General features: G+C 39.5%; 1 protein-coding gene across 1 annotated transcript in view; it reads right to left on the reverse strand.

Annotated features, from left to right (window-relative positions):
• Positions 1-22,903, reverse strand: part of LOC124598929 (lysosomal alpha-mannosidase-like) — a 258,417-nt gene that overhangs the window by 169,541 nt on the left and 65,973 nt on the right. Inside the window, exon 4 of the mRNA XM_047136036.1 lies at positions 12,216-12,401. Coding sequence (XP_046991992.1) covers positions 12,216-12,401 — 186 coding nt within the window. The remainder of the gene's footprint in view (positions 1-12,215; positions 12,402-22,903) is intronic.

The raw sequence follows: 22,903 nt of genomic DNA on the forward strand, positions 1-22,903 counted from the left end.
TGTTCACTGACAATGTCTTTCAGGACATCTATATTAAAATCACTAGCAACCACTAGTTCTTTGTTTTTTAATTTTTGATGAGATAATAAATCTTCAAGACTGTTTATAAACAGGTTGAAATTTCCTGAAGGTGATGGCTACTATTATAAAGTACCTATTATGAAATTCTATCTTTGTTGCACATGCTTCTAAGTGCTGCTCTAAGCAAAATTTATTAATGTCAATATTCTTAAATTTAAAACTGTTTTTAACAAATGTGGCTCCTCCTCCTTTCTCCATCTTTTGTCTACAGAAGTAGGAGGCTAACTTAAATTCTGTAAGGTTTAACATATCTATACCAGTGGTCACATGATGTTCAGAGATGACTCTAATTTATCAATGCACATAAGTAGTTCATTAATTTTACTTCTGAGCCCTCGAATATTTTGATGCACTAAAGACAGTTGGCATTTCACATTTACCAAGATGAAATTGGGGGAAATAAAATTTCTGTTGATTGCCGTAAATTTTTAACCAACAGCTGTGTTTGCTGATCCAATGTGCCAGGATTATGCTGTTTGATTTCTTTATCAAACTGAAGGTTTGTTTCAATCTTTACTTCTCTCAGAACTTGACTTTGTTCTGTCCTACCTATCCTAAAAAGGGTACTTCTCCAACACCTATGACCACTGGTGACCATGACATGCAACACTTAACATTAAAGTTTGAAAATTGTCAGGGTAAAACATCTATCAGAATTGAGTACAGAAGGCCAATAAAACAGTCAAAAACTGAGAAATTTAGGAGATTGCTCAAAGAAATTAATTGGATTGATGTTTACAGCATCCAAGACATAAATGGAAAACACAAACATTCATTAATAAAGTTAGCTCCTTATTTGAAAATTGTTTTCCCCTGAAGGTAACTCAAATTAAGCAGAAGTCTAATAAGAAACCATGGATCACACAAAGGATAAAGATATCATATAAGACAAAAAGGAAACTCTATCTGATATGTAGGGACATCTTTGAGAATTATAGCTCATTCAGAAATTACTGCAAAATATTGAATAAGTTTATCCAGAAATCTAAACACCTGCATTATGAGAAGAAGATAAATACATTTTTGGTGACCAACTCTCCTATTCCATCCATGAATTTCTCAACAAGTACAGTAGACCATTTTAATGAAAATTTATTATACTTTAATTTTTGACATTACTTGGTTGTAACAGCCAAGTAACTACCTACTGTGTGAATGATGGATGTGTGGAAAGCAGATGCAAGTTTCAAGTCTGTAAACAGTGCAAGTTTAATTTTAAATTTTGTACATAATTTGACTGTTCTTAACGGAGGATCATTGAAATGAATAATTTACTTTGATTTTTGACAATACTTGTTTGTAATAGCCAAGTATCTAGCTACTATAGGAATGATGGATTTAATGAAAGCAGATGTAAGTATTAAACCTGTAAATATTAGAAGTTTAATTTTAATTCATGTATATAATTTTACTGTTTATTGACTGAGGATCATTAAAATTAATGAAACTCAAGTTTTCTATTTACATTTTTGTAATGTGTTTATCTGACATGTTCCACACCCAGGAGGATTCCCTCTTTTATGGGCATATGGAATGAATGAATAATTAATCTAATCTAAAATCTAATCTAAAGATGAACTGCTTCATGGCGAAAAAGTCAGAATGTGGTGTGCCATGTCAGCAAGTCAGATTGTGGGTCCCAAATTTTTTGAAACAAGAATAAACACTGCTGTGTATATGTGAATCCTTGAGGAATTTTACACAGAGTGTTTCCTCCATGAATGCACATATGGTGTCTTTCAACAAGATGGTGCAAACTGTCACACTTCACATGAGCCAATGTCATGAATTCATAAAAGAAGAAAGGATTGTTAGCAAAGGATTGTGGCTGCCACATTTGCCAGAACTAACCACTTGTGACTGTTATCTGTGGGACAGGGTACAGGGAAAAGTATATGGAAAAATACCAATAATGTTATAAGACTTGAAGAACAATATTTGTAATGAAATTTTGAGAAATGGTGTAGCAGAGTTGTGCAAAGTGTACATTCAAATATTAGAGCATGTGCAAAAGTGCACTGAAGCAGGAGGAGGTCAATGTAAAAGACAAGATCAGTTCAGTAAATGTAGAACTTTGCATCAGATGATTTGTTATTTCTTTATTAATTAGTTATTACATAAAAAAGACATTATGTAACAGTTTGTAGATGGCAGTATATCCTGATTTAATCACTTTTATGTTTAAGTACATCTGACTCAAAGTGGTATGCCATTGTTGTTGGCTCATTGTACAGTGTAATGCAGCCTACAGCTTCAGATCCACTCCTTAACGAAACTGAATTAAAAAAAAAAAAAAAAAGAAAGCGAATTCATTAAGAAAATATTATGCTGTATTTAACTAAAGAGGAAAGCAATTGATGTATCATTACAGGCATTACTTCATAGAATCAGAGTTTTTACTACCCAATAAATAATAATATTTCATAAATTTAAATAAAAGTATTAACTTCAATTCTGTGTAATATTCAAATAATCTACTAGCTAACTAAGAAATAAATAATATCACACATAGTATATTAGATTTTCTCAAGTAACCACAGCAAGACATAATGATTCCTTCACGCAATACATTCTACATGTTTCCCAAAACCCATAAGCCCCAACAATCTTAGATGCTCCAGTGTAGTTAGTTACTTGAAGACTCTCTACTCTTGTCAACCAACATCTCAAACCAATGGCCTGTAGCCTAGTCTCTCATTATTAGAGACACACACCACTTCCTTCACTGACTCTCAGCCATCATCCCCCATTATCACGTGAACCCCTACTGATCACAGTGGATGACACCTCTCAATACACCAGTATCCCCTATTTCCATGGACTTGGTGCTATCAAACATTAACTCTCCCATTGTCTTTCTAACTCCAAACTCACCGCCTCTTTCTTATACACCTATCTAATTATATCCTCAGGAATAACTACTTTCCCTTTCAAGGAGAGATACAGACAAATCAGTGGAGTAGCCATAGCCAATGCTGGCAACCTCTTATGCCAATTTTTGTAATGAACCATCTAGAGGAAACCTTCCTAACATCCCTAATTGCCTAACCGCATGTCTACTTCAGGTTCATTGATACCTTCATGATCAGGACCCAGGACCAAGATGACCTGTCCTCAATTCTCTGCAGCATCAACAGCTCCTCTCTCATTTGGTTGAGCTGGGCCTCCTCAGCCCAATGTTCCACATTCCTGGGCCTTACCCTCCATGCCCCTGATCACTCCATCCATACTTCTGTGCATATGAAGGCCACTAACTATCAATTGTTCCTGTATTTTGACAGCTGTCATCCCTTCAACACCAAAAAATCATTCTCTTATAGTCTGACAACCCATGGAAAGCATATCTGCAGTAATGAAAACTCCCTTGCTGAGTGCATTAAAGTCCCCCAAAAGCCTTCACAGAGAGGCACTGTAGTCCATAGTGTGCAGACAGATTTTCCCCACATATTGTCACATGCCCCTAATTCACCCACCACTCTAATAACCAACTACAGAGGAGCACCCCTTTTCACGAAATACCATCACTGACTGGTATAACTGAACCATATCCTTCTCCAGAGCTTCACCTATATAATATCGTGCCTGGAAATGAGGAACATTCTATCCATAATCCTTCATACCTTTCCTAAATCAACATTTTACCACCCACCCAAGGTATACAATATTCACTCCCAACCGTTTGCCACATGGGTCATATCACAGTAGAAGACCAACACTGACTCAAAGGAAGGCCTCGGCGCTTGTTGGTGACGTCACGTCAGCTAGGCACGGCGAACGCCAGGTCGGTTGCAGGCAGAAACGCCTGAGCATGCTTATCACTATAAATCTCTTATTTTTGGACAAAATTTTTGGTATTGTTTTGGATTCTGCAGTTTTATTTAGATGAAAGATTTTCTTACTATCGTAAAGTTACAAATGAAGATCATAGTTCCGTATTACTGAATCCTGTCGAAACAAATGTAGGTCATTATAAGAGATGCTTTGCCCCATTGCAAGCTTCAGAAATTTTACATTCAAATAACTATATTTACTTGATCCATTTTGTTATCGAAACTTACCCCAACCCCCTTACAATGAACTCGTTTCTTTTATTTATTTATTTATTTTCGTTTGACATCGTCACTGGAAACGTGAACTAATTTACATGTGTAAATGTCCAATTGTTGTCAGTCATTAGATTACAGTTGTTTTCAACGAAAGGAATTCTAAACAGGAAACAAAATAGCTTCATATATATAAAATACTGCCGAGCTTAAACTTTTTTAAACATGCACATTAGAAAAGATAAATATTCCCCTTTTGCAACTAAAAGGAGAAACTTTATAAGATAAAAAATTTTATTTGCTAAAACAAGTATCTCTCTTTTGCCTCTTCTTCTGTCCCCCACCCCATTCCCCAACGTGTACAATCGCAAGATATTTCATTAACATTCAGTGCTCCTCACCCCATAGTCAACCTCGATACCTAAAGAAGAGCACCAATATGTTCACAGTTTCTTGTAAAAGCAACCCAGTACAAACGTAACTTCCTCAGATTTAGAAATAAGGTAAAGAAGCACGAAATCTGTTGCTGCTGGACCATGAAGTTGTTTTTGTGTGTCAATCCTTAAAACAGGTGGAAATATAAGTTCAGGAGTACACTATTTGTTAAGAAGTGTAATGAACTGCACAATTAGTTGATGGCAGAAATCTCACAGAACAATGTGTGTTGGTCAACTACCGCCAATAGTTTAACATTTTTGTGTGTCAGAGAAGGAGACACCACCATTACGAGTATGCCTGCAACAGACCTGGCGCTGGCCGTGCCTCGCTGACGTGACGTCACCAACAAGCGCCGAGGCCTTCCTCTGAGTCGGTCTTGAGAAGACCCGCTTGCAAGACCTGGGTTGTTCAACTTTCCAGCACATTCTTCTCCAGCCCTACAACAGGCTTATCTTATCCCATCAAAAGCGGGTTCATCTGTGAAAGCTGTCATATCATACACTAGCTCTGCTGTAATTTCTACACAGCATTTTACACAGACATAACCAACAACCGGCTGCCAACCTGAATGATTGGCAACTGCCAAACAATGTGCAAAAAGAAAGTAGATCACCAAATGGCAGAACACACTGCTGAGCACTATACGCTTAATATCAATAAATGCTATGCAATCCATGCTGTCAGGATACTTTCCATAGATTTTTTAAACTGTGTAGATGAGAGTAGCCCTTGCAACACATCTTTTATTCTTGTAACTGATGTGACTCACCAATCTTTCAAAGTGCCGCCGCGCAGTTACGCGCGTCCTCTACATGCGGCACTGTCTGCCAGCCGTGCAGCAGCAGTGCCACCTAAGCAGCCAGCCAGCCAGCGGCCGCTAGACTTGGACTCAGTTACGATTTGAGTGTTAAAGTGTACACACGTCTTACTCTGTTTACTTGATCTGTGACTTTCATGTATTGCGTCTTCCTTGAAATGTATTTGTTCAACTTGAAGTTATTACAATTGGCGACGAGGGTGGGATTTTTCTTTTCCATCGTTGACCCACATGTTTCCATGGCTACTTTAGAGCAACTATTGCAAGGTTTCATAGAACAGCAACTGCTTCTCACAAATGCGATTGGAGATTTCGTTGCGGCATCAAATGCGGGGCGTCTCTCTACATTGTCTCTACCTACTTTTCCTCCTTACGAGACGGCGGAAGACTGGTCTGATTACGAAAAAGTCTTCATCAGCACTTTTGGCATTTCATGTCGTGGATGAACAAACATGTAAGTCTCTGTTCCTTTCCTGGATTTCACCTCAAATGTATCGGTTGTTGTTGCAATTGGCTCCTTTGAAAGATCCTGCGTCTTTGTCCTTTGCTGAAATGTGCTCACTTCTGTCCAGCTAATTTCAAAAGCAAATGCATGTGGTAGCCTCTCGTGTTGACTTTTACCGTTGTCAAAAACAACTGAATCAATCCTATCGCGCTTGGGCTGCTGAACTTCACGGCCTCAGTCGAAAATGTCAATTTGTTACTGACGTTCACAAAGAATCTTATGCCGATTCCATGGTATGGGATGCTGTTATCCGGTCGGCACCCGACAAAGAAGTTCGGCAATGTGCCCTTCAGTTGGCAAATCTGACTCTAGATGAAGTTCTCTCTATTGCGCAGTCTTTTGAAATTTCTTGTGCCGCTGGGGCGCAAATAGAGGCGTGGGGTCATGTCGGGGAAATACAACCTCTGTGCGCTGTTGACGACGTGTGCGGCGCGTCCCCGCCAGCCAACGTGGCCGCAGTGCGCTCCCACGTGCAGCCTCGGCCTAACCGTAAACAACCCGCTAAGAAACTGCAGCAAAACCCCCGGCAACTTCCTTCATGTCCGCGGTGTTCTACGAAACATTCACGTGAGGATTGTCCCCAACGTTGGGCTGTGTGTCACAATTGGAAAAAGAAAGGTCATGTGTCTTCCGTTTGCAAATCCGACCGCATACATGATGTTCATGAACATGATGCTGATTCTGATTCTGTGTTGTCTGTCAATTGCACTTCTTCCCTTTCAGGGAAGTTATTCCTCACTGTCCAAATACTTGGTCGAGATGTTCGCAAGCAGGTGGATACTGGTTCTGCTGCCACTATCATCAATTCTCAGCTGTATCTTCAGTTCGGTTCTCCTATCCTGTCACCTGTCACTAGGCTATTACGGACTTACAATAAACAGAAGATTTCTCTCTTGGGACAATTTGATGCTGAGGTATCTTACAAATCTGTCATTCGCACTGTTTCCATATTTGTGGTCGACCATAGTAATGTGGAGAATCTTTTTGGTTTTGATGCCTTTCGCGTTTTTGGGTTCTCCATAGATGACTCTGTCAATATCGTCTCTGATGCTATTCCTTATGCCCAATTGGATTCCTTGTCGACGACATTTTTGTCCCTTTTTTCTCTGGGTTAGGTCGTGCAAACGACTTCGAAGCTCGTATCACGCTCAAACCCACTGCTCGCCCTAAGGTTTTTCGGGCTCGGCCCATTCTTGTGGTCCTTTGTGATCAGGTCAAATGGGAGCTGGATCGTCTCACTGCTTCAGGGGTCTTGCTTCCTGCCACTTCAAGTGAGTGGTCCTCTCCTGTCGTTGTCGTTGCTAAGCCAAATGGTGATATTCGTCTCTGTGGTTATTTCAAAGCCACTGTAAATGCTAAATGCCTTATTGACACTTACCCTATGCCTCGACCTGAAGAATTGTTCACTAAACTTGCTGGAGGCCAGTATTTTTCTAAACTTGACCTGTCAGAAGCTTATCATCAACTTCCTCTCCACACTGCTTCCCGGCAGTTTCTGGTCCTTAACACGCCTTTCAGCCTCTATCAATACCAACAATTGCCATTCGGGGTTGCCAGTGCCCCTGCTCTCTTTCAGCGATTCTTGGAACAATTATTGCTCACTGGCCCTGGGTGTATAAAGTACCAGGACGACATTGTTGTCACTGGCTCCACCACTAACGAACATCTCCAAAATCTCTGCACACTTTTTCATGTCTTACAGGTTGCCGATCTTAAGTGTAATCTCCAGAAATCAAAATTTTTTCAGGCACCTATCACATACTTGGAGTTTCAACTCTCTTGGGGTGGTATTCGTCCGCTTCAGCAAACTGTCGTTACGATCCATGCCCTTCCTCGCCCTACATCTGTTAAGGAACTGCAGGCCTTCTTGGGGAAAATAGCATACTATCACAAGTTTTTACCATCTGATGCTTTGGTCGCTCAGCCGTTGCTTCACCTGTTGCATAAAAACGTGCCTTTTCACTGGTCCGCGTCATGCGATGCGGCTTTCCAGAAATTGAAGGCTATGCTGAAACAGGCCCCATGCCTGGCTACTTATCGACCTTGTCAACATCTTGTTCTTGCCATGGATGCCTCTCAATATGGGGTTGGTGCAGTCCTTGCGCACCGTTTTTCTGACAGTTCTTAACAACCCATTGCTTATACCTCCAAAACACTCACGGATGCCCAGCAAAAGTATTCTCAAATTGAAAAAGAAGCTTTCTCTCCATTATTTATGCTCTTCATAAGTTTGGTGTTTTTCTCTATGGATCCAAATTTCATCTTGTTACGGATCACAAACCACTTGTTTCCTTGTTTCATCCAACAACGTCACTCCCCGACAAGGCTGCACACCGCCTCCAGCGTTGGGCTCTTTACTTGTCTCGTTTCCGGCCGACGGCTCAACATGTGAATGTTGATGCACTGTCTCGCCTTCCCATGGGTCCTGATCTGGCATTTGATAGGGACGAACTTTTCTGTTTCCACCTGGATGTTGCTGAGCAGCGGGTTGTGGATGGGTTGCCCGTCACTGGGGACCAGCTGGTGGTTGCTACGAGTTCTGACCCTACCCTCTCCCGGGTTTTACACTGTATTCAGAAGGGTTGGCCAGATCGTCCATCTGCTAAGACTTCTGATCCATTGTGGAACTACTATGCTTTGTGTTACCGCCTCATGGCTAGGCATGGTGTTATCCCCCTTTCCACCGAAAATGCTTCACTGCGTGTTGTGGTACCTGCGTCTTTGCATGCTTTGGTCTTGCGCCTCCTTCACCAAGGGCACTGGGGTGTCTCTCGCACAAAATCTCTGGCGCGCTGTCATGTGTACTAGCCCGGCATCGACTCTGAAATCACACACATGGGCGCTGCCTGCGGCCCTTGTGCGTCACGTCACAGGCCGCTGCCCCGAAGTCATCTTTGTCACCGTGGCCTTCGCCTAAGATGCCCTGGAAGCGTATTCATGCTGACATTGTGGGATCTTTTTTAGGTACTTATTGGCTTCTCGTTATTGACACCTACTCTAACTTTCCTTTCATTGTCCATTGCACGCTGCCTACCACCGCGGCAACCACCAATGCTCTAGCTCGCATTTTCTCTTTGGAAGGGCTTCCCTCTACTCTTGTTACTGGAAATGGTCCGCAATTTGCCACTTCCGATATTGCAGATTTTTGTGCCCGTCACTGCATCATGCATGTCACGGCCCCTCTGTTCCATCCACAGTCAAACGGTGAGGCTGAACAACTGGTCCGCACATTTAAGGCTCAGATGAGGAAACTCCTAACTTCTTCTGCTGCTGATGCACTTCTCCAATTTCTGGCTTCTTACCGTTTCACCCCCATGGGTGACCACAGCCAGGCTGAGCTCTTACATGGCCGACAGCCCCACACGCTCCTTGATCTTCTGCGGCTTTCCACCTTACGGCTGGGGGTGCCTTCGCTTGGCCGGTTCACCGCCGACGACCTTGTATGGGTACGGGGATATGGCAGGTGGCCAAATGGAGTCATGGCCGCATCTTACGACACTGTGGCCGATGCCTGTATGAAATCCAGACAGACACTGGTGTTACAGTGCGTCATTCGGACCAGCTTCGGCCTCGTGTGCCGGCAACACCTGTTCTGGATGCCGCTACACCACCTTTTGCTCTACCTGATGCTCGGGATACTGGAATCTCTCATTACTCACAACGCAGTCCTCTCACCTTCATATCGGTGCCAGCACAAGAACTGATGCCACCAGGAGATGTGCCCATGCAGGAACCAGATGACCATCATCTGTCGGAGCAACTCTACTTGCCTCCTTCTCCTACGGACGCAGACACATCGCCCATGTCTCCTGTTATAACAACCGGACTTGCCGCAATGAGCAGATTGGTGCACAGGGTCCCAGCAGATTCGACCCCCACGTCTCCTGTCATCTCGACCCGTTAACATCGGGGACACTTCCGTCTGTACGGGAAGCCTCCTCCTCTAAACTTTACGGCCAGTCAAACAACACCTATGGATGTTAGCAGTCTACAGGCCACCTCCATCAAGACCTGTGCAAAAAATTCAAAAGGGGGAAAAGTGTTGTGACTCGCTGATCTTTCAAAGTGCCACCATGCAGTTACGCGCGTCCTCTACATGCGGCGCTGTCTGCCAGCTGTGCAGCAGCAGTGCCACCTAAGCAGTCAGCCAGCCAGCGGCCGCTAGACTTGGACTCAGTTACGATTTGACTGTTAAAGTGTACACACGTCTTACTCTGTTTACTTGATCTGTCTTCCTTGAAATATATTTGTTCAACTTGAAGTTATTACAGTAACCCTCCTGGTATCAATACCCACTAGCCCCCTCCCCACACCCACCCCTACCCAGCCCCAGGACAATTACTTTAGTCATCCACACCCCCTTCCCCACAGTCAGCCCTTCTGCTATACTCTCAAATCCTTCCAATCATCTTCTCTATATCTTTGTTATCATGCACTGCATGAACTCATCAGTGCTGGTGCCCAAGTGTTGTATTCCTATCCTGTACACCTGATTCCTCTCTCTAAGCCAAATGCACCGTCTCTAAACCTTCTCTCCTGCTACTTAGCTCCTCTCTCCACTCACCCACTCCACCCAATGCAATCCCTTACCTGAGCCAACCTGTGGAACTTCAGTCCTAACATTGTGTTTCAGCCAGCAGAAGGTATCTGTATAGCTGTATAGGTGTGTGTGTGTGTGTGTGTGTGTGTGTGTGTGTGTGTGTGTGTGTGTGTGTTTGTGTGTGTGCTCTAGCTCAAAGAAGGATTCATCTAACACCTAGTGAATGTTTCAATCTTCTTCATGTGCCTGACAATGACTCACCATCTTTTTAATAATATGGACCAAAAAAAAAATTTGAAGATTAAAATATGTACAGTTATTGTTTATCTAGAAATATTAAGAAATTGTGTAACAAAAGCGTAAAAAAACTATCCATTTATGTATAACTTTGTACATAAGGACTTCAGAAAGTAGCTACATCTCATCCCACACTGATACCATCTTGCAACAAGAGTTATGCATTATCAGAAGAGAGTACATGTTCCAGGTTTCCTGCAGACACGTTTATGCTTTGGTGTTGACAACAGATGCATCACAGTGTGGAAGTGAATTGGTGGAACAACTGAAAATGTGCTCCAAAGTTGAAATACACAGGATAGTTCCAATCTAGTGGACAAAATGTCTAAATTACACACAGATTCACTGCAAAATCTGATGGTATATGGACTAAATGCAATGCCACATCCAGCCATGATGAAATGGTGGCAACAATGTGACAAAGGTGACACAGGGGTGGGTGATGCTGATTGGGAAGCCTAGATCTAGCTAGCACCAAGCAACTTCTAAGTCACACAATACTTTTCTAATGGCTCTGTGAACTGAACAATTGGTAGAATGTTCCAACCATTGTTTACAGAGACTTGGTGACTATGATGAAAGATTGTGTCATATATCTGTGTCTCTCTGAAGTGTAGTGGAACATTGAATAAAAGTTACTTGGCATGCCACAATAATGTGTAACCTACTTGCTAAAGCCCACTTTTATAACAGTAAGGAAAAAATAAATAAATAAAATCATATAAAATCTTCGTATTCAGGGAAATGCTAAATACTTGTAACACATCTGATGAAGTTTTTAAACAGTCAATGTGTTCAGTTCAAATGCTGTGAACTTGAGGAAAGTGCATAACTACAGCTTAGGTGATAAACTTAAAACACACTAAATATTTATATATCATTTGTTTCATGTGAGCAATGAAATGAGCTAAACATCAGAACTACAACTGATGACTGAGTACTGCCTCTGAAACATACTGTAAATAAAAACTTAAAATTTACTGACCAATTATGTTATGTTTTTATTTTCATTTATTTCTGAACATCTTGTTTGCTATTGGCTTACTTTCAAGGAGGATAAAGATATTTTGTTCCTATCTTTTATGATTCCTTCTATCAATAGTTTCAAACACACATTTTATAAAATTCTGTTTGTATTCTGCCTGACAGCTTGTGAAATGTCTTGTATTCCAGGGATTTTAAATTAGTCCAATACTTGTATTATTGTAGTTATATTCACATCTGTCACACTTGTCTATCAGGCAGAAACATACAGTTACATTTTACTTGGGTAAAAACAAGAAATTGTTTCCCTGAAAGGCGATAAAAGGGAAAATAACATACAGTACACCAATTATTTAATTCATAATTGATTATGAAGTCTCTAGGAAAATGTTTAACTTTTATGTTGGAAACAGGAAAATAATGTCTGGTACTAATCATAAAAAAGGAAATGTTAAACTTTGTTAAAAAACATCATATTGTCAAAATAATAATAACCATAACAAAATTTACCTCAGTCCCCATGTGAATTGATCTATTGTTGACTGATAGTGCGTAGCTGCTTCATCATTCATGCTCCAGGCACCACCAACAATCTCCAGCTGGCCAGAGTTGATAAGGTCTATCACTTGTTGTCGCTTAGATTCATTATGATCCAGCCACCATTTCCACAAGAAGGCAGTCTCAACATATATAAACCTGAGAAATTATAATAACAAATAGTTAATCAATGTGAATATTATTATTCCGGTGAATTAATTAATTTAACACGCAGCCTACATTCACCAAAATATGAATGCTGGTTGCCACATTTTCAGTTAGCAGAGCTGTCAAGATCTAACCACATGAGAGCATTAGGAAAACAATAAAATTTTTTGATAAATAAAAATACATTTGAACATCTACAGTCATATTAGGCTCTTTATTAGCATTTTTTTCTGTGTGTATACAGTTGTAGCTCTACAGCTGAGAGTGGTAACATGAAAATCTCTCTATATCATTTTTACATGACTCATTTTGTTTACATGCCTGCCTGTGGTATGTGTTTGTGCATTTTAAATCATGTAAAATTTCTTGCTTACCAACCATTAACAGCATTCAGAGTTTATATTATTTAAATTTAGGAGCACATCCATATTCCAGATGCCACCTGAATAACACTTATTGTACCACTTTCATTATACATCCTGTGTACTCCATTTTTAGGAGATATACAGGAAAGAAAACTGTTATTATGCCTCTGAATAAGATCAGAAGTCTCTTCTTTGAGTAATGTGACTATTTTGTAGTAGTGCCACAAGCTGTGGCGCATGCTGTGTGGTGCAGTGCTGGCTGACATGCTGTGGGTCTCCACTTCAAACCTGACCAAGAGCAATTATTTGTTATTTAGTATCTATCATTTCTGGAAGGTTCTTGAAATACCTTATGTTTGTATATTTTGGAATATTCAGTGTCTGTACAAACACCAGCATTCTGCAATATTCAATGACTGTTTGTTGGTTGATTTGGGCGAGGGAACCAAACAGCAAGGTCATCAGTCCCATTGGATTGGGGAAGAGGGAGAAGGAAGTTGGCCATGCCCTTTCAAAGGAACCATCCTGGCATTTGCCCAAAGCGATTTATGGAAATCATAGAAAATTTAAATCAGGATGGCAGGACGCTGATTTGAACTGTTGTCCTCCCAAATACAAGTCCAATGTGCTAACCACTATGTTTAGATTAGATTAGATTAGATTTGATTAGTTTTTTGTTCCATAGATCCGTGCTGAGGAGATCCTCGTGGATGTGGAACATGTCATTTTAACAATACTAATAGTATGAATATATACAATACATCATTTGTTTCTATTAAAAAATCGTCAATGGAGTAGAAGGAGTTGGCCACTAGTAAGCCTTTCAGGCTCCTTTTAAACTGATCTTTATTTGTAACTAAAATTTTTGTGTTTGCTGGCAAATTATTGAAGATGAGTGTTCCTGAGTAGTGGACTCCTTCTTGAACTAAAGTAAGTGCCTTTAAGTCGTTGTGCAGATCATTTTTGTTCCTCGTATTGTATGTATGAACTGAGCTGTTTGTTGGAAAAAGATGTATATTATTTAGGACAAATTTCATTAAGGAGTAAATGTACTGAGAGGCAGTAGTTAGTATACCCAGTTCTTTGAAGAGGTTTCTACAGGACGTCCGTGAATTTACTCCACAAATAATACATATTACATGCTTTTGGACTCTGAAAACTTTTGTTTGACTTGAAGAGTTACCCCAAAATATTATACCATATGACATTATGGAACGAAAGTAGGCAAAATTTGCAAGCTTTTTCATTTTTATGTCGCCTATGTCTGCTAACACTCGAATTGCAAATACAGATTTGTTAAGGCATTTCTGCAGTTCTGTGGTGTGCTCCTCCCAACTGAATTTATTATCAAGTTGTAATCCCAGGAATTTAAGACTGTCAACCTCTTCTATCTGCTCTTCTTCATACTTTATGCATATGCTGGGTGGAAACCTCTTACAGGTTCTGAATTGCATATAGTGAGTCTTTTCGAAGTTTAATGTCAGTGAGTTGGCTTTAAACCATTTATTAATATCCATGAAAATACCATTAGCAGATCTTTCTAGAACTACACTCGACATACTATTTATTGCAATACTTGTGTCATCTGCAAACAAAATGAACTCTGCTTCTGGCAGTGTAACTGGTGAGAAATCATTAATGTACACAAGAAAAAGCAATGGCCCTAAGATGGATCCTTGTGGGACACCACATGTAATTTCTTCCCATTGTGATGATGACTGATGACTTAATTCACTAGTCCTTTGCACTGACACCCTTTGTTTCCTGTTAGTGAGGTATGACTTGAACCATTTTGCAGCACTGCCCTTGACACCATAGAATTCTAATTTATTTAAAAGGATGTTGTGGTTCACACAATCAAATGCCTTTGACAAATCACTGAAAATACCTGCTGCCTGTAATTTGTTATTTAATGAATTAAGTACATTTTCACTGTATGTGCAAATAGCCTTCTCGATATCAGAACCCTTCAGAAATCCAAAATGTGTTCTTGATAGTATGTTATTTGTGGTCAGATCGTTGAGAAGCTGCCTGTACATTACTTTTTCTAAAATTTTTGAGGATGCTGGAAAAAGTGAAATCGGTCTGTAGCATCTGCATATTTTAGCCAGTCAGGAAATGTCCCAGTTATAATTGACTGGTTTCACAAGTAACTTAGAATTGTACAAAACTCACAAGAACATGTCTTAATTAACTTTGTTGATATTTCATCGTAACCACTAGAATGCTTTGTTTTTAAAGATTTTATTATGGAAGTTATTTCTTTTGGTGAAGTGAGTGACATATTCATGTACCTGAAGCTATTTGTAAAGGCTAGTTTCAGATATTCAAGGGCATTATTTACTTATCCTGATAATCCCATTCTATCAGTAATGGACATAAAGTACTTGTTAAATAGATTTGCCACACTATGCCCATCAGTTATTAATGTGTCATCTACTCTTAGTGCTATTTGCTCCTGTTCCTTTCAGGTTCTACCAGTCTCCTCTTTCACTATATCCCATATTGTTTTTATTTTGTTCCCTGGCATTGCTATCTTCTTCTCGTAGTGCATTTGTTTAGATGTCTGAATTACTTTTTGTAATATCTTACAGTATTCCTTGTATTTAGCTAAATCATGAGCATTGGAGCTATTCTTGGTCGACAGATACATTTTCCTTTTTGTCTTACAGGAAATCTTTATTCCTTGTGTAATCCATGGTTTTATTATAGACTTCTGTTTAATTTGAGTAACTTTTAGATGAAAACAGTTTTCAAACATGGTACTGACATTGTTTATGAATGTGTTATATTTTTCATTCATGTCATGAGCACTATAAACACCTTTCCAGTTCATATCTTTGAGCAGTTTTCTAAAATACTCAAGTTTGGTTGATTGACTACTCTCCTGTACTCAGATTTAGCAGTCTTGATAATCTGCTTAGAATTTACATCTAAAACAAGGAGCTGCATGTCATAATCTGATAGTCCATTTATTACAGGTTTTATATGATTTTGTTCCTTTGATTTGTCTATAAAAATGTCATGAAGCAACTGCGACATTTTTACTTCCCCTCTTGTTTTGCCATCTGCCTCCTTTCCAGAATCAATATTTTGATGGACATAATTGGAATCATGGGTCCAAATGGACCCTTGGAAAGAATTAAACATAATCCTCATAAAAGATATAATTCATATGCAAATGTATAATGATTGTATTTAAAATAAGTTTTATTTTAAATATAAATCAATTTTTATTGAGCAAAAATTTTACATTATGTTATTTTTTTTAACTTTAAGTCCTATGTCTCATATTTTACAAGAATTTTTAGTACCTTACTTTGGAATGCTACATGATTATAAAAAAGGCTTAGATTAAAAAACCTAGATATGCTATGGAGTTTCTCATAACTTCCCCTTAACATAAATAGGGACTCTTTATGTCATCAATCACAAAAAAATAAATGAAAATGAATCTTGGAAGTGTCCAAATGTTATCTATAACAGTACCTGAACTAAGAATAGCACTTGGAACACAACACTTTTTTTCTGCATGTCATTTACAGATGAATTTAAAACATCTGTCGCATTTTTGTGATTGTTTGCTGTCAGTTTTAGGACCACATAACTAACATCTTCCTCTTTTTTGTGAGCCACTTTGATTACAAGGTGAATTTTCTAGTTGTAGGTTATTTTGTGATTTGTCAGCTGCCCCTAGAAAATTATCTATCCTACTCATCACATCTACTGAAAATGAAGAATATTCTCCTTTTCTTTCTGTGATAAATGGCCTTACCAAATTTAGTCCAATTTCTTTTATGTAATGATTACATTTCAAATGTTTTCCACCATTTTATGCCTTCCATAATACAAGTCCATTTGCACTCGCAACATTCAATATTGCTGAAAAAATTACACATGGCCCCCCTTGAGTTCTTCTAGAGACTGAATAATTGGCACATTTCTGATCTAAAGTATCAACACCACCTTTTGTTCTGTTGTAAAATTCAATTACTTCAGGTTTTCCACTGTTTTCATTGATTGAATTGTCATGGTGCATTAATGAGCTCACCAATACACTTCAGTTCTTTTTTGGGACATAAGATGCCAATGTTTTATCCTTCACAAAACCAAATAATGTAGATCCTACTACCCATTGTTTATTGGCTAAAAATTCTGGTGGCATTTCCCCTTTATTTTTGTGCATCATTCCAATGTAAGTCAAACCATTTTCAATCAGTCTTTCAATCATCATAGAGGAGAACCAGTTATCAGCAGTTATATTTCTGTTTCTTCCTAATAAAGGTTCTGGAAGCTCAACCATGAGCATTGTCTGGTCTATGGTAGCTTGTTGCCAGTGAGTAGCCAAATGGATGTTCATTCACACAGAGAATGCCACACTGAATTTCTCCAGCCAGTACTGTAGTTCACTGAATTTGTTTCTTAGAGACTGTACATTTATACGTAACAAAAGTAATGCATTTTTGCTGCAAGTTGGTTCATTGCTTACAGTGGGCTTAGTTTGATTATTTACTTTAAGAGCGTTTTTTGTATTATGATCTAAAGCTCTTTGTTTTGATCAAGTCTGACACATTTCAGGCTTGGTAAGGCTTATACAATTCTCTGATCTGGTTCTGAGTTTTGAGACATATGTTCCAAATTGTTGATGCAACATAATTTGTTATTTACTATACTAAGTATTTTTTGGGCTAGTTCTGCAACAACAATCTTAAAATTCAATTAGTCAAAACCAACCGTGAGGACCTGATGTTAGATTTTCAGCTTCAAAGATCAGAGACCAATGTATGATACCATGTGGATCAGTGGAAGAGGTCAAGCCACCTGCATTCCTTCCATACTGTGGAGCAGTTATGAGTAAGATAGAACATGTGCTGAAAAGACATGGCCTGTGACCAGTGTTCCAGCCTGGCTCCATGGTAACAGGTATATTACATCCCATTAAAGGCAACATAGGTCTTCGAGTTCCTGGAGTGTATGGTGTTGCCTGTGAATATGGTAGCATTGGCATAAATCAAACTATTTGCACTGTTCCGAAGCATTGTGCAGAGCATCATGACACATCAAACAAAGAGAACCTGAGAAGTTGGCCTTGTCTGTACTTTGCCTAGAAAGTGAGCATAAAATAAAATTTGAAAAATGTGAATTTTTCCCCGAGGACCATCACACATGGATTCTGTTATGAAAGAAGTGGCCAAAATTAGAATAAACAGCAATAATTTTAACAGAGATCAAGGCACAAATGCACACTTAGTAGGCCACGGATTGGGTTTTTGCGTTGAGTTAGGGTTTGAACTGAAAAAAATCACACTGAAGATCTGCTGAAACGTTTGAGTTCAGCTACTTATGCTATTAGGGTCATTGCAAATTTTGGTGATATGCGTATGAGTAAATTAGCTTACCACACCTATTTTCATTCTCTGCTTTCGTATGGCGTCACATTCTGGGGTAAATCATCATTGAGTATAACAGTGTTCATTGCACAAAAGCGTGTAATCAGAATAATTGCTGGAGCTCATCCAAGATCATCTTGCAGACACTTATTTAAAGAGCTAGAGATCTTCACTGTAGCCTCACAATATATACAGGGCTATTACAAATGATTAAAGCGATTTCATAAATTCACTGTAGCTCCATTCATTGACATATGGTCACGACACACTACAGATACGTAGAAAAACTCATAAAGTTTTGTTCGGCTGAAGCCGCACTTCAGGTTTCTGCCACCAGAGCGCTTGAGAGCGCAGTGAGACAAAATGGCGGCAGGAGCCGAGAAAGCGTATGCCGTGCTTGAAATGCACTCACATCAGTCAGTCATAACAGTGCAACGACACTTCAGGACAAAGTTCAACAAAGATCCACCAACAGCTAACTCCATTTGGTGATGGTATGCGCAGTTTAAAGCTTCTGGATGCCTCTGTAAGGGGAAATCAACGGGTCGGCCTGCAGTGAGCGAAGAAACGGTTGAACGCGTGTGGGCAAGTTTCACGCGTAGCCCGCAGAAGTCGACGAATAAAGCAAGCAGGGAGCTAAACGTACCACAGCCGACGGTTTGGAAAATCTTACGGAAAAGGCTAAAGCAGAAGCCTTACCGTTTACAATTGCTACAAGCCCTGACACCCGATGACAAAGTCAAACGCTTTGAATTTTCGGTGCGGTTGCAACAGCTCATGGAAGAGGATGTGTTCAGTGCGAAACTTGTTTTCAGTGTTGAAGCAACATTTTTTGTTAATGGTGAAGTGAACAGACACAATGTGCGAATCTGGGTGGTAGAGAATCCTCACGCATTCGTGCAGCAAATTCACAATTCACCAAAAGTTAACGTGTTTTGTGCAATCTTACGGTTTAAAGTTTACGGCCGCTTTTTCTTCTGTGAAAAAAACGTTACAGGACATGTGTATCTGGACATGCTGGAAAATTGGCTCATGCCACAACTGGAGACCGACAGCGCTGACTTCATCTTTCAACAGGATGGTGCTCCACCGCACTTCCATCATGATGTTTGGCATTTCTTAAACAGGAGGTTGGAAAACCGATGGATCGGTCGTGGTGGAGATCATGATCAGCAATTCATGTCATGGCCTTCACGCTCTCCCGACTTAACCCCATGTGATTTCTTTCAGTGTTTAAACCTCCTCTACCAAGAAACGTGCCAGAACTGTGAGCTCGCATCAACGATGCTTTCGAACTCATTGATGGGGACATGCTGCGCCGAGTGTGGGAGGAACTTGATTATCAGTTTAATGTCTGCCGAATCACTAAAGGGGCACATATCAAACATTTGTGAATGCCTAAAAAAACTTTTTGAGTTTTTGTATGTGTGTGCAAAGCATTGTGAAAATATCGCAAATAATAAAGTTATTGTAGAGCTGTGAAATTGCTTCGATCATTTGTAATAACCCTGTATATTCACTTATGAAATTTTTTATTAACAATCCGAATGAATTCAAAAGTAATAGCAGTGTACATGGCTACAACACTAGGAGAAAGGATGATCTTCACTACTCAAGGTCAAATCTAACTTTGGCTCAGAAGGGGGTAACTTATGCTGCCACAAAAGTCTTTGGTCACTTACCTAATAGCATCAAAAGTCTGACAAATAGCCATCCTTCGACCCATTAGATGAATTTTTGGATATAGTAAGTGGGCAATTCCCCCCCCCCCCCCCCCCCCCCCCCTCCCAAAAAAAAAAAAAAAAAAATAAGTGTCATGAAATATTTTGTATAATGTAATATTTTGTATAGACACCTTTTATTAACCTGACACATTCCACATCATTACGAAGTGTCGTATTCATGATCTAAGGAACAAGTACTAATCTAATCTAATCTGAGTGAAAGCAAAAAGTCAGCTTGACGCTTGTAGGTACCTAGGAGTGTCAGTTTCTAACATGGTACCAGTTGCTTGCACGTTTTAAGGTCATTTGATACCATGACAGGATGGAGCTGCTAGAGCTACCCACCTGCTTTCCACACATGTGCCACTCCAGTGCATCTGGAAGATTCCAGACACTGTCATTACATCTATATAAAGTATTGGAGGTGACTAGGAAATGCGGTTAAGATTCAGGACATGATGAAATGAAACTCATGATCTATGCCTCCATACAGTAGAGAGTGGTCAACATCACTTCATGTAACGGCGAACGCAAAAAGGGACCAAAGGATGATCAGAATAAGTCATCGCTCCAGCATTTGCTGGGCAGGGCACCCTCTTGCCATGGAAATGAGAAACAATTTCCAAAGGCAGGAGACCCAGCTGATGGTCAATGACGTAGGATGTGAAAGGCAACAGGAAACCACCACATTAAAGAACTAGGTTATCCCAAGCATCAGCAGTAAACCATGCCAGTATCTTCTGTAAAATTTTCCAGAGATAAAATAGTCCCCCAATCAGATCTCCAGATGGGGACTGCAAAATATACAGACATGGTGAAGGAAAAGAATCCCAATTTTAACATAGAAACTTGAAATGTGAGAACACTGTTTCAGTGTAGCAAACTAGAAATCTAAAACTTGAAATGAAACGACTGGAAATTGATATCCTAGGCATATTGGAGATGAGATGGCCCCTACCAGTGATTTCTAGTGTGAAGAATACAGAGTCATTCACACCGGAACTGACCAGAGTAGACCAGGAATGTGAGGAGTTGGAACAATTTTAATGAAAAAACTATAGTTCATAAGTCAAGGGGTATGTGAAATATAGCTCTCAAATAATACTAGTCAGACTTGAAACCAAACCAAAGGACACTGTGATAATACAAGTATACATGCCAACATCCAGATAAGAAGATGCAGCCATTGACGAAATATATGAAGAAATAAGTAATGCAATTGAAATGTTAAGGGAGATGAAAACCTTATTGCCATGGGGTACTGGAATGTGATTGTGGATGAAGAACAAGCAGAAGGAATTGTTGGCAAATGGAAGAAGAAGTGAAAGAGGAGATTGACTAATCGAGTTCTGCTCGAGGCACCAGTTAGTTGTTGCAAACACACATTTCCAACATCACAGATGAAGAAGATACACATGGAAGGCCCCTGGAGACAACAGGAGACAGCAGATTGATTAAATTCTAGTGAAATCATGTTTTAGGAAACAGGTAAAAGATTGCAGGAGCTATCCATCTGCAGACATAGGCAGTGACCATAACCTCGTCCTGATAAGAAGTTAACTCAGATTCAAATGTCTGAAGAAGAAGATAGTAAAACTTAGATGAGAGCTAGAAAAACTGAAAACCAAGGGACTGGGAAAGCACTATGCCCACGAAACAGACAACCTAGCTAAAAGTTTTCAACATGATGGAGTAAATGAAGATTGGGATCAAATTAAATCTGGTATATACAAAGCAACAGAAATATAGGTGGAAAAACAAAACCCAAAAAAAGGGGAAATGGATTATAGCAGATGTTATTGAGCTTATAGAAAACAGGAGATTATACAAAAACACAACTGATGAACAAGGAAAAACTGAATACAGAAGACTAAGAAATTTAGTCAATAGAGAAGCTAGGAAAGCAAAAGAAAACTTTCTTGCTGAAATGTGCAGGGAAGTAGAGGAAAATATACAAAACAAAAGAACTGATTTAGTATACAGAACAGCAAAAAAATGTTTCAACAAACATAAAACAACACTCTTTGGCACAATAGAAAATAAAGAGGGGAAAATGCTGTTTGGTGGAGGCAAGGTGAAGAAATGGAAAGAATACATTGAGGAGTTGTACGCCGGAACACCTCTTTTGGAGAAAGTAATAGGAACAGAAAAATGAAGATGACAAGGGAGATGACATTCTTCAAGAAGAATTTGACTAAGCTCTAAATGAACTACCGGACAACAAAGCAACAGGTATTGATGACATCCCTGCAGAAGTAATAAAGAATTCTGGTGACAGCATGAAAATTATACTGCTTAAACTTATTAGGTCCACAACAGCTCCCAAGCCAGCACAGTGCAACAGCATACTTGGTAGCTATGGGACGGCCATCGACTTGTGTCAACAACTTCAATGTAAGACAAGGACCCACAGTCCAATATACTTTTAATTCTGTTTTACTCTATGGACTTCCCAACTATTAGTGATGGTATTTTGTCTTTTTAGCCCGTTTAATTTCATGACATAGACTTTACAACCTGATGATGAGAGCATTGTCTCTTGAAACGCGTTGTTAAAATATATGAATAAGAATCGCAGTTGAATGCTAACAGTGATAACCAGTATAACGACAACTGCTACCTCGACTCCATAATGGATTATATTATTAGGTCAATCTATAATACAGGAGAGATACTGAGAGATTTCCAGAAATGCATCATTGTTCCTATACCAAAGAAGGCAGCAGCTACAAAATGTGAACAGTATCAAACTGTAAGCCTAATATCACATGCATCAAAAGTTCTCATAAAAATATTTGTGAAGAGAATTGAAGATAAGTTGGAGGATATGATGAGTGAAGATCAATTTGGTTTCAGAAGGGGATTGGGAACAAGAGAAGTGATTCTGGAAGTGAGACTCCTCATTGAAAAGAAATTACAGAAAAATAAACCAACTTATATTGCCTTTGTAGACCTGCAAAAGGCATTTGATAGTGTTGTCTGGCAAGAGATGTTCAGAGTGCTGAGGAAAAGTG

This window comes from Schistocerca americana, chromosome 1 (assembly GCF_021461395.2).
Source record: "Schistocerca americana isolate TAMUIC-IGC-003095 chromosome 1, iqSchAmer2.1, whole genome shotgun sequence".
Classification (NCBI taxonomy): Eukaryota; Metazoa; Arthropoda; class Insecta; order Orthoptera; family Acrididae; genus Schistocerca; species Schistocerca americana.